The sequence below is a fragment of the Bipolaris sorokiniana genome (assembly GCF_000338995.1).
Source record: "Bipolaris sorokiniana ND90Pr unplaced genomic scaffold COCSAscaffold_10, whole genome shotgun sequence".
Lineage (NCBI taxonomy): Eukaryota > Fungi > Ascomycota > Dothideomycetes > Pleosporales > Pleosporaceae > Bipolaris > Bipolaris sorokiniana.
In genome coordinates this window covers 486,518-503,551 of record NW_006911904.1, presented here as the reverse complement: position 1 = coordinate 503,551, position 17,034 = coordinate 486,518, and the positions used below count along the sequence as shown (strand labels likewise).

Here is a 17,034-nt window from a genome sequence, read left to right as displayed (position 1 = left end):
ACATGGAGCTTATAAGTCTCGCGCTGTTCGCTAATCGTAATCCGCCTTGTGCCGTAGATAAAGCGCTGGTGTCGGTCGGAGTTGGTCCGTCGATGCTAGTTACCACCGGGATACTGCAACCACAAGTAGGGGGACACTGCCGAAGACGTATCAGCGTTAGAGTCATAGAAGAACATACCTAAGAGGAAGGAAGCCTCATCTCCTCTTTTTGTGAACCCAAGTATCGGTCGTCTCTGTGACCATCTTACACCCCTTACAGGGTAGTGTCGAACCTCTCTGGATGGGGTTTGGTGTCTTGGCACGTCATCATCTACACAGGGCAGCTAGTACCATTTACCTCCCTGTCATCATCAATAATACTTGTTTTGACTCGCTTGTTTTTCCTGAGTTCTGCTCTGAGTCCCAGCATCTTAGACGCGACTGGTCCTTCTTCCATCCCTTTTCTCTCGTCTTTCGGAGAGCGATAGCCCCTGCAACTAGTAACACGCCACCTGCAGACATACTTTGGTACAGATATTATAAGCTCTGAACCCGCTGCATTGTGAACTTTAAGCTGCGGTTCGGACGCGGCTCTCCGCACTTGCCAGCGGAGAATAATGGAGAATTTTATAGTACCGACACAGTTAAGTTGGACTTTGCTGTAGTAGCAGCACATTTTCCGCTCACTAAATTTCAACACGATAATTTGTGCGAAAGAAGCCTTTGCGGGGAGGCATTTTGCTAGGTACGAGAACGATTTCAATGTAGTTGGTTTAACTGAAATAGTGTGAGATACGCTCGACTTGGCTCCGATCAACTAATCATAGAATGCGCACCCTATGCCTTAGTACGTCCACTTTTTGTAATTCTCTCAATGTGTATAGTGCAGATATAATATTCTGAAACTAATACGTGAGCTACACTATGGCAATACTCGACACGGCGAAACTTTCAGCTCCAATGCGATCATGCAAGGGCGACAAGATATGTTTCATATGCCGGTTAATAGCCATGAGTAGATCTGTAGATCAGTCCCAGATTCCTTCCCCCAACATCACATCCTTTTCTCATGGAAACTTATTCATGTAAGGCTCTTTGTGGAATATCTGGGCGCAATTAAGGGGACTTCTTCGGCATTACCTCCCTGATCGCGCGCCAAGCGGAGCTTTGACAGGTGGCTTGCGCGGGCAGTGGTGGTCGTACCATTCTTGGATTGCGCTTGTTCGAGACCGCCACATCAGCAGCCATCCAGAACAGATAAATCGCAGCGAGTCATTCTCACGTGGGTTCATTGTGCCGCCATAGCCGTTGTCTGATCGTTACTGGGACGAGACAAAAACTGCATGATGCTGGGCATTTTACTGCTCGTGCATGCCAGGAAAAGAATTTGGTTGGGAGCATCGATTAATCCGAGATCACGTGTTCTACTCGCTCTCTGGCCAGAGATCACGCAATTTGTGTTCTATTTGGCCGGCGGGGGAACATGCGTCACTCTGCTGACGTCTCTTTAACGTCTTGAGCTTAAATGAAGGCACGGGAATGGAGAGACAGAAGTGCGGGAAACCCATAATTTTCAGGGTTCAGGGTAGTAGTAGTTCGTCCTATCTTTGAAGCGTGGATCAGGTTCCCCGAAGCACCACCGACCCGTTCGTCAGATGGTTGCCAGATAGCTCCAGTTCTTCCATCCCTGTCGCGACGTGGCGTACTAATTCTGATCCCCCACTTCCCATCGTAAGCCCACAAGATCTTCATCGGGAAACTCTGGAGCAGCTGTTCGGTAAGCGAACCTCGGTAATCAGTCATGTTACGCCTGAGGGAAGGACCGAAGCCCTGTGCTTGCAGCTCGAAAAAGAACAAGCCGATACTATGGCGGTCGAGACGATGGAAGGAGGGCCAGATAATGGGTGTTAATGTTCAAAAACATAATGCGCATCACCACAAGACGGAGTATAGAGTATTTGGGGGCTCGAACACAAAGGCCGTCTGCGAGGTGGAGTTCAAAACTGGGTCGAGGGTTCCGGCATACAGTATATGATTTATGCTCTTTCTATTCATGCTCTAGTTACACATTTTCGCCACTCACAGGGTTGGCGGGGTTCATTCTAAACATTACTATTCGTGACAAGTCCTCCGATAGCCATCTTTCCGATCTAAGTGGGAGTTGCAGGTGAGGATAAGGGTACCTTAAGCGACGCGGATCCTGTTGCGACTAGTTCACAGTGTGATAAAGCAGAGGCTTTGAGACGCCGAGGATCGTGTGCATATAGCGGCAGGTACAGATATGCTGCTGGCGTTGGATATGGCGGTAAATGCTCGGCTAAGCAGACGTATAACGCCAGAATTCATATTATCATGTGATGTAGTTGAACAAACATGTCTCATTTCTGCCTTTTGCATATACCCAGCTCTTGATCATGGTTCAGGAAGGCCCTCTGCGAGTCGAGACTCCCTCTATGCCGTTTTCAGTGCGTATGAACTCCTCAGAATATGAACGGTCGGAAATGCATCCAATAGAAGCGATTGCCGTCAAATCTGATTTATCACCATTTCCAGACTGAGGGAAATTATTGTCACGTTTGGTCTCGGTCTTATGTACAGGAAGCAAATCCACGGTACTCAGTTCGATATTATCGTCCTTGTGATCGCCAATCGACACCCAGCTCCGACCAAGTGGCCTATACCATTCTTGTTGTGATGGAGTCTGACGTGAAGGGGGCGGTGCTTGCAAATGTGGATCGGTGTTAGTTGACTTGCCCGATTTATCCGTTGAGTTTGCGACGCGGGAAAGGAATCCCTTGAAGCAGTCTGGTAGGAGTCGTGTAACCAGTAGTCGAATAGACGGAAGGGATACACAAATACAGCCTGCTGCAAGCTCCAGTTCGGTCCAAGCAACAAGTGAAGCGTAGTCCCAGGTAGGGTCAAAAGAGATGTTGTAACGGGTCAGAGTGTGCATCCGAATCATAGTTGCGATGCAACCGAAGGTGCCGGTGGCAAACATGAAACCAACAGCGTACTTACGCCAGCGGTTGACGCGCAGGTTCCGGATATATATTAGGGGAAGGGCCAGAAGAATAAGGTCCTGCACGATGGCACTGGCTGAGTTTGCATAAGACACATTCCTGGGGCTTATGCACTTTCCCTTGATGTCTCTGTTCCAGAAAGACTCGATAGGGGAGCACAGAAAGACCGATAGGAAGAATATGACGATGGTGCTGATGCTAATGAAAACCATGGTCATGTAGGCGAGTAACCGAAACCGTGGTTCTATAAAGATGTTCAGGTAGGACAGCAGTAAAGCAATCTTGATAAGACCAAGGACGACACCATAAACTGCTGCAGCGATGTAGACTGGTAAAAGTCAGTCGAACGAGAATATGAAATCGAAGAACAGGCTGAACATACACAGTTTGAGAATGGGCATCAAAGCACCATCCTCCAGATTCCAAAGATGGTCACCGAACCCACGTACGACCACTAAGTTTAGTCAGCATAAGTAAGATGCAACAGTGATGCCGTCTTTCACGTACTCGATAGAGCACACGCTATTGGCACTTGACCCAACAGCCATGTACCAACGACAATATAGTCATCCAACGCCACTCGTTTTGATACTATCTTGCCAGCGGTTCTGCCAACCACGCATGTAAAACACACCACATACACGACAATGGTGAGGTTCAGAAGCCGTTGACGTTTTGAATCATTGGGGAGGTTGCATACATCGGCCTGCACCCTAGCGGTGTTCAAGCTGTCTTGCATTGTGCAGTTGGCAACCATGCAGCTCCCCACACGCGTCGTGACATCCTTATCGCCACAAATGCAGTTGATGTCTCCAAGGGTACAAGGGCTCGTAGAGATTGTCGATATCATGCAAATGAGCTGTGGAATTGTCAGTAGGTACAAAGAGATTCAAAATTTTACAAACCCCGCATTCTGGAATATCATCGATACCCAATTTCCTTGAGTCCAGGTCCGATCCTGCGGCGCGAGCATGGCCAATGTTGAGCAGGGCGCATACGACGACGAGGATGATGAGGCGAAAATGCATAGGTGCGAAGTCTGCGCTTAGAGGAAGAGACCAGACATTGGGATTTGCGTCTCGAAAAGGATTTACGTGGTAGTATATTCAAGCCCGATCGTTGCGAGTCGTGTTAGCGGAAAATGACAAGGCGGCTTGTAAGTAACACGAGCAAGGAGTCGTTGGTTCTTCCAGAAGCATTGGCGACAGCAACCAATTAGATAGTATGGTCAAACGACCGTTGCGCAACAACGCTGTTGCATGCACGTTGTCGAGGCCCCTGACATAATGCTATAGCTAGCGAAGACATGTCAATGCTATTTGAACAGACACCCACCGGGTCCCCCGTTCCCAGGCGTACCCTTTCCGAGCCTAGTCTATTGGGGACTGCAAGGAGAAAGCTTGTACGCATGTGTTAGTCTCGTGTCGCGCAGCCGATCCTAACTACAAACGCAACAACCAATCTGCCTGCCGCTTTTAGTGCCAAGCCGGGATACCTTGCTGATCAAAGCCATTGGCCCATAGTTAGTTAACTAACGTGTTCTATCAGTAAGCTGGCCGTATCAGTAAGCTGGCCGCCCCACCAAAATTGACGCGACGTTTTACGCAATTGAGCCACAACAACGTAATATTTTTGGAGATAATTAAGAGATATAATTCATGATCTAGTCCTGCATGACGTCCGAGTATGTCCTACAGTGTGGCATTTCGTGCACGTTGGCGGCGCGCGCTGGCGTCGCTCACCAGTCTGGTTCTGGTCACTGCCCATGACCAACCTTTCTGCCTCTGCAGTAAGCTGCTGAGCCTGCTGCACCTGAAGCACCCCGCCAGAGGCGATATATTGACGGCGCCGGTCTTGCTTTTGTTGTTGGCGCTTATTGACTGTACGTAGCTTCTTATTCTCCTCTGCGAGTATTGTTGCTGATTGCATTGCAAGCTGAGCGCTCTTAGCAAGCTGGCGTATAGCAATGCTTGTTGGACTCTCTGACTGCCGGTGTAGTCGCTCTTGGAGATAGCGCACCTGCTGCTGAAGCTGAGCTACTGTATGCGGTGTTTCTGCCTGCGTTACGGCGTTATTATCTATAGTTGTCTGTAGTGGAGATGGCGTGCGGACAACTGTAAGCGACGATAGGACACGCTTGGGACAGAGAGGGACAAGGCCTGTCGCCTGAAAGCCTGCCTGGATGTTCTGCTGCGTGAAGACTCTCGGCCGGATCTGTGTATAGATAGTGAGGAAGTCTATCTTGTCAACGTGGTGGACGCCTTGGCGGGCGAGCTCCTCAATCTCACGCCCATATGCGCGCTTAAGAGGCGAGAAGCAGCTTACATCAAGCGGCTGGAGGAGATGAGACGTGTGAGGCGGCATGCAGAGAGTGATAATCTTGTTCTCGGCACAGTACTGGTCGAATTCTGGTGTAGCGTGGCTGCCGTGGCCATCTAGGATAAGAAGACGATGGACTCCAGCTGTACGAGACGCTGTATGTCGGTTGAAGTGCTTCACCCACTCTACGCCAAGCTCGTCTGTTGTCCAGCCATTGTCTGAGACGCCGACAGTCCATTCTGATGGGAGGTCGTGATACCAGCTACTCTGGTGGACTTTACCACACAGGATTATGAAAGGTGGAAGAGACCAGCCAGACGCGTTAACGCACTCGATTGCTGTTACCCACTCACGATTGCCTGGCTGTACGACAACTGCCCGACCAACTCTATTAGAGCTAGTCACGACTTTCGACGTTGCAGCGACGCCCATAGCGAATCCAGTCTCGTCAAAGTTATAGATATCCTGGTCTAGGACGCCGTACGCCTGGCGCGTCTCCTCTACTAGCTTAAACCACGCTGTAATTGCGACAGGATCCTCACACTGGGCGCGCTGGCTATGGAATCTCCGACTCCACTTTGTCTGAAGCTCTGGCTGGCTCTGAATAAAGCGCGGCACCCAGCATTTGCCTATAGGTGGTGGTGGTGGATTCTGGCCACGCGCGGCGAGTAGAGTGTCTGCCATTCGTCGCACGTCAATGATATGTGGTGGAAATCCACGTCGGTCAAGCTCTAGAATCCACTGAACAAGAGACTGCTCTTCAATAAGTGATAGCTTGCGCCTAGTAGACGCAATCTCTGACCGTGGCTGGACACCGCGGAGACGCGTCTGGAGTGTTGATTTTGGCACGTCATACGCTTTCGCAAGAGAGTAGATAGAACTTTTTGGATTATTATGATAGGATGCGATAGCAAGACTTAGTCTGCCTTCACGAGAAGTCTGTATAGAGCGTTGTTGTCGCGGCATTGTGGTGGTGGTGTAGAGCGTCGCGTCAATTTTGGTGGGGCGGCCAGCTTACTGATACGGCCAGCTTACTGATAGAACACGTTATCAAGTCTGTGGTTTCATAAGCGACGAGACACTGGGGTGTTTTCGTCGACATCTGATGCTCGAAACGTGACGAGCTAACAGGGCTAATAGGGTCACGATACGAAGATCTTGGAAGAGATAGGTATCCATGATGGGACGGCAAGACTATCATTCTTGATTTTGACACCACGTTCGTGCACTTACGAGATCTTGTAGGCTGGACAAATAAAGTTTGCAGTACGGCGACCTCGAAGATACAAATATATCTGCGTAGAATGCACCCTTACGGATTTTGATTGTCTGCTGGCACCAGGTAAGACTCTGTCATGTCGTGTCGTGTCTCAAACAAGGGAAAAGAGTATCGGATCTTGTCGGAGAATTTGGACGTTTCGGAGCATGTGTACGTGTCGGAGCGTGTCAAGATACTATCACGTACTGAGTCGACAAAGGCAGCATGCCTTTATGTCGTGCTGCCGTGTCATAGTAAAATATGGAGCAAAGCAGCTAGGAAAATCAACGCATGCTCCGCCGTTTCGGGCGAAGACTGCCGGATCCCCGTGCTTCGGCTCGAGGCGGAAGGCTATGTAAGTAAAGGCTATTGTTAGCAAAGATCTTGTGGAGTTGGTAGACAGGTACGGACTCAATGGCTTTCGATTGTGTTGTGGCTTGAAATGCATACCTCACCGCTGCTCTCTGGTGATTGGAGCATAATCGAGAGATGGTGGTCGGCGTCATGGGAAAGACCGAGCATGTGTCAGTCACGTGATAATTACGTGCAGCTGAGCAAGAGTAGATCCGGGTGATCAAATGCAACTGATCCGAGATAAGAGGTTTTTGCCTATCATCAAAGCTCAAGAACCTTGTGTCTCGGGCGCCAAACCACCCAATGACTTCAGCATCCCACGTGTTTTCCTAGTTAAAGAAAATCTCCCCAGTCGATATCATACTGAACATCTGATCAAATTCCTTATACGGTCACTCGCCCTATAATGACTAGTATTGCTAATCTATTCCTCACCTGTATTGCAGCGATTATGAAGTACTAGGCTGCCTAGAATCGTAGTGTACATTTTGGGTTATACTGCCGGCTGCGAGTCGGCCCTAAACAAAAATACGCACAGCGCTCTATTATACTATTGGACCTTGGCAAATGCCTGTCACTGCAATCACTAGAAGGGATATACTTGGTGAATGCAGTTGTAACCTGAATATGATAGGGTCCTTTGTCTATTTGTACTAAATAAGATACTAAATGCGTTAAATCCCACGTTACCATAACACAATGCTGGTAGAACTGGGCCCCCCGATCAGAGTTCTGATATCATCGATGATCGATTTTGCGACATGTATGATATAAATTACAAGCTGCGGTATCACGACAGATATCGCAACGGTGATAGATTTAGTGCAGTGCCACTTCTTGAAAATTCGAAAACGAATGTGATCGTTGCCAGCGAAAAAAAACCTCGGGATTAACAGACACATGACGGGACTACGTACGCAATCTAAGGCGGAGTGTTCCATGTTGATAACGCGGGGTATTTTCAGTGGGTCTCTAGCCTGAGAAAGTATGGATTTTTTCGGTCCACATTCCCAAACATGTGTTGCGATATCGACTTGGCAGTCTTATGTCAAGTGATCCCATCAAGCTGAGGCTTCGCGTTGGTGTTTCTGAGCAAGTTTTGCGATCTTGACCCAAAGACCTGATCCAGAGTGGCTCCGGACAAATTGTCACGACACACTCTCAGTCCGCAAGTGGATGTTACGACACTGAGTTCATGATCTTACCTCAATTGATTCTTTACTGGAAGATATTCGAATCTCTTTTCAGCCTCCAACATCTGCAAAGCTGGGTGTAGAATGGTCTGCACAAGGTGGATATAATACATTTCAAAATCCCATTTCAACATACATTCTCTCATCTCAATAGTTCAACATACCTTGATGCAGTAAGTGCTTCTGCTGCGCAATGTCTTGAATACGATCGAACAGTCGCACAAATATTTTTGGCAAACGAATTAGCAACACGACTGCTCAGTCGTCTTTTATCGAATTTACTCCGACTGTCACATCACCTAGACAAACCCATGGGCGCCTGTAACAGCAGGGAAGAATCTCATTGTGCGGAGCCTTTTACATGAACTGGCTTCTAGTCTGATTTGAAATATTCGAACGATGCAAAGCCCGCTGACAACTATGCGACACGTTACCCTACTATGATAGTGATGCAGAAATTTCGGCCAACTTTCTAGCCCACATTATTACCCTTCTGACAATAAGACACAGCTACTACCACCAACTCACAGTCGTCAAACAATCCCAGCCGTGAGTCTTTTCCCATCATCTCCATCATCTCCTAGACAGAGAAGCAAAATATTAAGCCAACATCCAAAATAGTACTTTGACCTCGATATCTTCAAACACTTCGAACCTACCATCTCTCACCGATTCACAGCCCAGCAACATCATCCAGCCCTCACCAATCCAGCCACTCACGCCATCGTTAACAGCAACGCCACAAGCACCTTGTTCTCAAGCCCGCAGCTACCACCTCGTCTTGCGTAAATTTACCACCCCACCTCTTAATTCGCACCTTGCAATGGTCACGCAAGAACGCCTTGATCATCGCGCCCTAGCCTAACAAGCGGTACGCCAACATCGTGCAGAACTTCTCTTGTAGCGCAACAGATGCTTCATTTGAATAACGGGAGGGGCATGGACGATACCAGAGATGTACCCAGTTCTACCGGAAGAGCTTATACTTCGATTGGGATGTATCGTTGAGCCATGTCTCGGGATCATATCTAAATGTATGGCGCGTGATACTCCGCTTTGTGGTGTAAGGTCTGAACATGTTTGCTTACCACGAAAGTCACTCTTGTTGTTCTTGTACGATGTCTCATCTTTCCACCACCACCAACTTTATAACCGCGCTTAAAACGCAGCGTAGGTCCAATACTCCATTTTCAATTACAACTGCAAACATATCAAGTTCTTCAAGTTGCCTACTACTTTTACAAACACCACAAACGCTTATATCTCCAAAAACTTAGATCACGCCTTCCATGACAACCATGAACGTACCCGTCCCACTCCTCCCAAGCGCCGCACCACCCGAACCCAAAGAGATAATGGTTGGAAATATGCCGCTCTCACTCTTCGTTCCCATCTGCATCTTCGGACCAATGCTCTGCGCGATGCTGGTCCATCTCTATATCAAGAAAAGCAGGCAGGTGGGCCGGGAAATGGATCGGCAGCGCCATGGTGGGGATGTGGAAATGCAGCTTCGGGGGTTCTTGGGGGTGCGGGAGCAGAGGGGACGGGAGAACGTGAGGGAAGTGTAGGGTCTTTTTTGTGGATTGTGGGCGTCTAGTTGGGGAGGCTGAGGACATGGGATAGGTGAGAAGTGTGTTTCGTACAAGGGGTTGCAACCATAGATTTCGCATGATGTTTTAACTCCGTACTGCCTATCTTAACTAAGCTCTGGATTTCCTTTTCTCGGTAAACTGCCTTGCTGCATTCCGTCATTCGGCCGTGTTCGGCTCGTCCCGTTTTTTCGGGAAGCGGGTTGGCGCTATGCCTTGTTGAACACATATGGTCTTCTTCCGCCCGTATTTTCCATCCTCGGGCGGTTTCCCAGCGAGTTTTAGTCTATACTGGCAAACCATAATCTGGTATGAAGTTCCATGACTTCTCAAATCATACTAAACTTGCGTCTCCGTCTCCGAGTCCTGCTGGGTATAATAACATTGCGCGAAAGAATAAAGTCGTCAGAGTCGTCAAAGTCCGAAACATATTGCATCCCGTCATTAGCCACTATGAATTCGCGGTCACTGCTGGTCTCTCGTATGTTTGTTCGCTTTGAATGCGGGGCTTTTGTGCGCTTTTTACTTTGATATGACGGTGTCAGTGTCGCTGGAGGCTTGGGTTTTGGTTCGTTCGCGGAATGATGTGAGCGTGCACTTTGGGGTTGTTTTTTCTTAGCGGTTGACTTTGACTGACAAGGCTTTACCGTTGGTGGTTGCTCTGGTGCTGGTTCATCGTCATCCCACTTAAAGAAGGGGTCACTCGGATCTATCTTAACCATAGTTTTTTGTTTATCCGAGTCGCGGATATTGACTATGACACCTTCTGTATCTGAGTTATTGATAAGTGCTCGTGGTTGTAAGGAGAGTTGTGTAGGCGTGCGCAACGTATCTGGTGCTTTGCTCATCCGGATGGCCTTTTTCTTGGCTTTAGAAAGACGGCCCTCACTATCGATAATAAGGTGATATAGATCTTTGACGGGTAGCGCTGGCGCCACGGCCATCAACTGCGCAATCTTTTTTCTCATCTCGAAATCGTCTATGTCTACCAATGTCATGTCTTTCTCTTCACTGTTCGTGGTTCCGTAGCGATTAATAGGCGATTTTGTATATGAAATATCTGCCACCATCGATGTTTTGGGGGGTGAAGTCCGGGGTTCTTGCTGAGATTGAAGCGAGTGGTACTGCCATAGGCCAGGTCTATTGGATTCGATAGTACGCGAGAAAAGCCGAGAGTTTCTTTCATCACGCATATTGGTCGGCTGGACTGGCGAGTGAAAATCATGCGTAGGTGAGATGCCACGCAAGATGAGTTCGGGAGACACTCTTACGCCACGCATCCTAGGGTTCGATTTGCCTGATATCACTGGCTTGGCCGAATCGCCGTCAATTATAGTTGGTATTTCGCGAGAGGCACCCAAGCGTCAATCCGCATCAATCTCCAAGTTTCTGTTTGTGTCGCGCATCGATCTCAGAGGATTCTTGGGGGCCCTCGATAGAGACTCAGGTGGTTTAGGTATGATTACTGAGTGATTGCGCTCTTCTCTGCCGCTTTTTCAGCCCATTTTGATCTTGTTAGGTTTCCGGATTCGATGATGTTTGTTCGGAGCAGAGTCCGCGATAGATGGCGCTTGGAAAGGCAACTTGCAAGCGCGTGAACGTTACAAGGCTAATATTTCACGTAAAGACAGGACACGGAAATGCAATGGTCTATCTTGTTTTTTTACACCAACATTTTCTGCGAACAAGGATTGAAATTCCCTATTGAGACCAAACGGCAAGAGGACGGGCAAACGCACATCCATGGTGGATATACCGAGAGCGATGGATGATGCTGGTTAACGAGCGAGACGGCATTTCGCAAAGAATACGATAACGCATAGTGTCAGCATGTCTTAGGAAGTGTAATACGAAGATTGAGGTAGCATCACGTGCGACAGTGTCAAATGGAAGCTGTTGGTGGGGTAGCTGGAGATGGCGTGGGGTAGCTTTTGGCGGGGCTGGTGTGGCGCAGGCCCATGTGTGGCGCGTGCAATGCTAAGGCGATGGTGCCACGCATCGAGTGGCTGGGAAACTGCCAACACTGTACACTCTCTGGCGTACTGGACATGTTCTTTTTGCTCTCAACTACTCGTTGAAAACTGACGGGCATGATCTCCTCCAGCATCGTCTGATCGATCTACAGGAAACGGCTAGTGGGCAGGCGGATTGGTCGCATTCTGATTGAGGGGTAATCGTTGAACGCCAACGCAAAAAGCAACCAGCAAAAGAAATCATGCACAGTCATTCAGGGGCAGAGAAGGCTGGGGAAACTAGTGTCACAGATTGTCATCGTCTAGGCCAGTCGGTCTGCAAGTGTTGCTCGCGGTGTGGGGCCGACGAGGACCAGGTGTAAAGACAACGGCATCTCCTTGTGCCTGGCCGCGCTACGCTTCGACACGAGGGCGAGCCACCCCAGCCATCTCCACTCAGCACGTCAACAGCACGGCGACACCATCATCACGACAACTCACAGCATCCACATCCACGTCTTGACCGCCCTTGTCACACGCGCCAGCTGTCTTGCCTTTATGAGCGCCGCCATCGCGCCATATGGGGCAGGTTCCAAGAGTCTACCACCGTGATTTCGCCATTCCAGGTTCCCGTCGATTGCGAATGGCTACTGGTAGCATTGGCCATGTGCCCGCCCCGACATTTGCTGAGTACGTAGATGATCCCTTCTCCGACCACCGGCGCGATGAGGCGGATGCGTCGCAGACACAAGAGCAAGACATGGCCGGCTTGATCCATCACGCGCCATTTCCGGGGGCGTCGCAATGCTCGCCGGCGCAACAGTCGCAGGCACTCGCGCAGTGCATCGCAGTGCGCCCTGCCCTGACGCATCGCCTGTTCTCTCATCATCTACACGTACGAGCATTAGCTAAGCTGCAACGCGATAGACTACTCTCTGGACCCATGATCGATATATACGTAGGCGAGTCGAAGCGCCACTGGGCGCTGCACCGCAACCTGCTGTGCCACCACTCCGAAACCCTCGAGAATGAGCTCCTGGGTGACGCCAACGGCAATACGAGGAAAGACCGCCTCGAATTGCCCGACCATGACCCGGCCGGCTTCGAGCTGCTGGTCAAATGGCTCTACCAAGGCAGTCTGGACGACGTCTCAGACATGGCCGACGAGAACCAAAAGTACGACTATGCTGTGAGCTGCCACAAGCTCTACCTCCTTTGTGAACGCTTCAACATGACCCAGTTGAAGAATGTGGCCATGGATCAGTATAGAAAAGGCCTACATGAGGCTGAGTTAGTCCCCGACCCCGACGAGATCGACGCCATCTACCGCAAGAGCCCGACCGGTTCGCCCTTTCGTCGCCTGATGACGCGCATTGCCGCTCGCCAGATCATGGACCCCGCGAACGAGCGGGACGTTGAGACGTACCGCGAATGCTTCACCAACAATCCCGACTTTGCCATTGATCTGGTTAAGGCCATCAGGTCTGGCACTGGCGGCATGTTGTTTGACGACCCAACAGACAAGGGAAACGAGTGCCTTTATCACGATCATGAGGCCGCACCCAACTGTTACGTCAAGGAGAAACTTCGAGGGAAGCAAGGTGTGTAGCTCTGCTTTGTCTGCAGTTCATTCCCAGCTTCACCATATCTTCTCTACCCCCTTTTTTGATTGTACAACCCCCGTAGTAACTCCAATTAACCAGCAAAGAAGAGGATCGCCCAGTCATCCGTCAAATCGGTCCCCTACATAAACTCCGTCCAGCCGAACCGCCCTCCCCTCCCCCATCTCCAGACAGAGCCGCCCCCTCATTCTCCACTGCCTCCTCCCCCGCCAGCTCGCCCTCACGGCAAAAATCCTCTTCGCCGCTGCCTGACAAGTCCGGCGAGTTCGACAGTTGGTACATCGAAGGAAATGGCAGTCGCTACTCAGCCGCCCAATCCAGACGCCTTTCGGGACAGGGAGAAGGACAGGGAAAGGCTACGCAAGGTGACGTCTCCAGATCGAAAACACCTCGAGCGGTTCCAAGTCAACGGGACGAGGACATACGAGCCACACCCAGCCCTCGACGAGCGCCTCCAAAGCTTAGAAGACAGACATCGCCTAGTGAAGGATAGCCAGGTCGTTGATGGAGTCGACGGTGAGGGTCAAGGAGGACCTGTGCAGCCATTATATCAAACGCCCTTGCGCCGCGGTATATGGGAGTGGGCCAAAGGAGGGGCCGGCAGAGGCAGCGCCATTGGACCTATACCCGAAATTCCAGACGATTTCGGTATGCCGTCCACTACCGATTCCGAGAAGAACGACCTGTATTCGGAAGAGCAAGTCGCGACTTCTAAAGTCACGGTCTTTGGACTATCTCATTCTCACATCAACCCATCGCCGTCATTTTCGCAGACAAAACGATCTTCAGACGAGCTCGTGGCTGCATCGTCGGCCAACACTACCCCAGCCACCCTCAACCGTCCCACTGAGCAGTGGACAAATGGCAAACAAGTTATGACACAACCAATATCCGAACATAGTAGTCCTCTTACACCAGAAACACCGACACCAGCACAGCGACAACGAGATATGTCGGTAGATGCCAACGGCACACCCTCAAAGAATGCGGTGGCTAGGGAGAACATTGAGTTCGCTGAACACGTGTCAAACGGTGCATCACAGAAGCCAAGTTCGACAGCTCAGGCTTCTGATCCACCCTACTTACGAACATTCAAGGTCACCCTTGCTCCCAATATGCTTTCACCAGCTCGGAATAGCCCAGGCGCAGCAAAGTGATTTTCCCCTTTTCGGTTTTGATTTTCTTTGAATGATACCCGCACATACAAGTTGTCGTTTGTGTTTAGTTTATTTAGAATACCAACATTTTAACTTCATGCGTCTTCGAAGTGTTGCTGGACTTCATTTTGTGCACTAAACTGTAGTTTCCCCTTTTACTACGTGAGGTTAATACGTGTCATCGAATCACGTGCTTGATAGTGCGTTAGCATTGTCAATGCCTACAGTGCTTCGAGCATCACGCTACAAAATCATGGACAATTTTTCCATCATGACTGTTCTTGTTTCTTTTTCTTCTATACGGATCGAAGTTCTGAACACTTTTCATCGCAACTGCCGAAACAGATTCTTTATTAGGGAGGGTGACACCAGCGCGGGGACATGACAAACTAATGCCTACACTCCCTCGCACAAAAATCACACATCTCTCATCACAGAGTACCTAGCGCGGACACCAGAGTAGAAAAATGTAACAGTACAAGGGAGATTGGCGGTATTGTATCCAAATACGGTACCCACCCACAGAAGGGTGACTTTATCTTCGGGAGGCGCAAACACCAAGACCACACTCGTCTGACATGCATCAAGCTGTGCGCCGATGACTATGCAAGCAACTCTCCGCCCATCACCCCTATCAGTTTAATGCCCATCAATATAAGTAAGCACATGCAAAGTCAACATGGGTATATAGACTAGGATGAGCTCCGGCGCCAAAGCGAGCGTTCATTGGTACCAGGGTGATTGGACGCCTAGTATGTAAAAACGGAAAACGGAGGTGGTACAGCCTGTAAATAAAACGGAGTTGGTGGCGAGGCTAAATGAAAATGCTCATTTGTAACTTGCTCGGTCCCCGAGAAAGAGAACCGTTTGAAGCAAAGTATTGCAAGTTTTGTTCTTTTTTTGTTGTTGTTGTTGTTGTGACGACTTTGGAGCGGAGACGACGAAAAGCTTTTTCTACTACTATCCTATCTCCTTCCCGATCCCTTCCCTTCCGCAAGTCTCTCTCTCTCTCTCTTTCACCGAGTACGCGAGAGAGAGCCAAGACGCTCACGATGACGATGACGACGCCAGATGCTGCGGTGCCGACGGGACCTGGAGGTATGCCAGGTTATATATGGAATTTACCTGCGATGCCGCCGCCCGAGGGGCAGGCGTCGAATTTTGTCGATCCAGAGTCTCGCGATATGGAGTTGATTGTTATGAATGCGGTATTTTTGAGTGCGACGGTGCTGGCGGTGGCGGTGCGGTTTATTGCGCGACGTACGGCCAAGGACGTAGTTGGCTGGGATGGAGGTGAGCTGAAGAAAAAAAAAGAGTTCCTTTCGTCTTGTATTAGTGCTTATATGGGATAGTGATGTGTATTCTTGCGACGATGGCTTCGGCTGCGCATAGTGGACTTATGATTTCGGGTGAGTGATGATATTGTGGTAGTATGGTATGGTGCTGATGAAAAGGACTAGGTCTCGATATTGGATATGGAAAGCATCTTTGGGACATTCGCGCTGTCACTTTGACGCATTCGAGACTACTGGTACAACCACTTCTTGTATGGAGGGTTTCCTTGATATCTAACTTGCCACAGCAACTCAACCAACTATCCACTCTATACATCGTCGGTATCTGCTTTGCCAAACTATCTGTCCTGCTACTCTACCTCCGCTTCTTCAACGTTGTCGAATTCACCCGCCACCTCATCTATTTTGGCATCTTCTTGACGCTGTTATCATCTGCGGCGTTCATGGGCCACGAGATTGCACAGGCAGTGCTGTGTATGGGTGTGTCGGCTGTGACGAACCAGTTCTGTAAGGCAGTCAACAAGGTGGTGACTATCCAAGCTGCTGTCAATGTCTTTATCGACTTTTACATTCTGGTAATTCCGCTACAGCAGGTGTGGAAGCTGAGTATGAATTTTCAGAGGAAGCTCGGAGTTTGTGCTGTGTTTGGGGTTGGTCTTGTGTAAGACATCCCCTTGACGTTGTATTATTTAGGAGAACAGGCTAACCGTGGAAAAGGGCATGTATCGTCAGCGTGGTTCGCATGGGATGGTCGATTCGGAATCTCAACGAGTCTGATCATTTCTGGGCAGCCGTTCTGACCTCGGAGATGACGATCGTAGAGATGAACACAGTCATTATTGCGCCTTGTCTGGTGTTTGCACCGGCTTTTGTGAAGCGTAGCAGAAGCGGAGTTTCCAGTCTTCGGACACGACTGGTCAGCAGTGGGCAGAGGACATCTTCCAAGGACTCGCTCTCGGATGTATATCACGACAAAACGTACGACAACACCCCGAAGCCTCAGATTGTGCCACTACAATTCGTTACGACTTCTAAAGACTACATTGAGCCCGCGAAACCCGCTGCCACCTATGGTCATTAGGGATCTGTTGCGATGATATTTGTCAGGAGGTTGACTCCAACTTGCATACCCAAGTTTGGAGCCAAGAGGTTTTGGGAGACCATGGCTCAAGTATTATTTCTTAGCCACATACAAGTAGCAGCCGGACCTGTGTATTGGGTCTAAAAGTCGTTTACATTTTATACAATACCCCTCGTTGAATCAATCCAAACCCGCATCTATCGCAACTTAGCTGC

At 49.5% G+C, this 17,034-nt stretch overlaps 6 protein-coding genes across 6 annotated transcripts; 3 read left to right on the top strand and 3 right to left on the bottom strand.

Annotated features, from left to right (window-relative positions):
* Positions 1 to 2,247: 2,247 nt before the first annotated feature.
* COCSADRAFT_121089 (uncharacterized protein) lies at positions 2,248 to 4,275 on the bottom strand. The gene is made up of 4 exons (XM_007703613.1): positions 3,905 to 4,275; positions 3,507 to 3,858; positions 3,382 to 3,453; positions 2,248 to 3,327 (listed from the first exon to the last, which is right to left on the bottom strand). The coding sequence occupies exons 1-4, from the start codon at positions 4,025 to 4,027 to the stop codon at positions 2,399 to 2,401; spliced, it is 1,476 nt and encodes a 491-aa protein (XP_007701803.1). The 5' UTR covers positions 4,028 to 4,275; the 3' UTR covers positions 2,248 to 2,398.
* An 815-nt stretch (positions 4,276 to 5,090) lies between these two features.
* On the bottom strand, positions 5,091 to 6,179 carry COCSADRAFT_49570 (uncharacterized protein; the record flags this gene model as incomplete). Its single annotated transcript, XM_007703472.1, has 1 exon — positions 5,091 to 6,179. A coding segment is annotated over one exon (1,089 nt), but the record flags the coding sequence as incomplete, so codon positions are not given.
* A 3,233-nt stretch (positions 6,180 to 9,412) lies between these two features.
* COCSADRAFT_172890 (uncharacterized protein) lies at positions 9,413 to 9,691 on the top strand (the record flags this gene model as incomplete). Its single annotated transcript, XM_007703612.1, has 1 exon — positions 9,413 to 9,691. The coding sequence occupies one exon, from the start codon at positions 9,413 to 9,415 to the stop codon at positions 9,689 to 9,691; it is 279 nt and encodes a 92-aa protein (XP_007701802.1).
* A 350-nt stretch (positions 9,692 to 10,041) lies between these two features.
* On the bottom strand, positions 10,042 to 10,905 carry COCSADRAFT_162016 (uncharacterized protein; the record flags this gene model as incomplete). Its single annotated transcript, XM_007703611.1, has 1 exon — positions 10,042 to 10,905. The coding sequence occupies one exon, from the start codon at positions 10,903 to 10,905 to the stop codon at positions 10,042 to 10,044; it is 864 nt and encodes a 287-aa protein (XP_007701801.1).
* A 1,164-nt stretch (positions 10,906 to 12,069) lies between these two features.
* Positions 12,070 to 14,443, top strand: COCSADRAFT_94175 (uncharacterized protein; the record flags this gene model as incomplete). The annotated part of the gene is made up of 3 exons (XM_007703610.1): positions 12,070 to 12,253; positions 12,291 to 13,265; positions 13,368 to 14,443. Coding segments are annotated over 3 exons (2,235 nt in total), but the record flags the coding sequence as incomplete, so codon positions are not given.
* Positions 14,444 to 15,264: 821 nt separating this feature from the next.
* On the top strand, positions 15,265 to 17,015 carry COCSADRAFT_38365 (uncharacterized protein). The gene is made up of 5 exons (XM_007703415.1): positions 15,265 to 15,736; positions 15,796 to 15,852; positions 15,904 to 15,974; positions 16,026 to 16,399; positions 16,456 to 17,015. The coding sequence occupies exons 1-5, from the start codon at positions 15,496 to 15,498 to the stop codon at positions 16,817 to 16,819; spliced, it is 1,107 nt and encodes a 368-aa protein (XP_007701605.1). The 5' UTR covers positions 15,265 to 15,495; the 3' UTR covers positions 16,820 to 17,015.
* Positions 17,016 to 17,034: the final 19 nt, after the last annotated feature.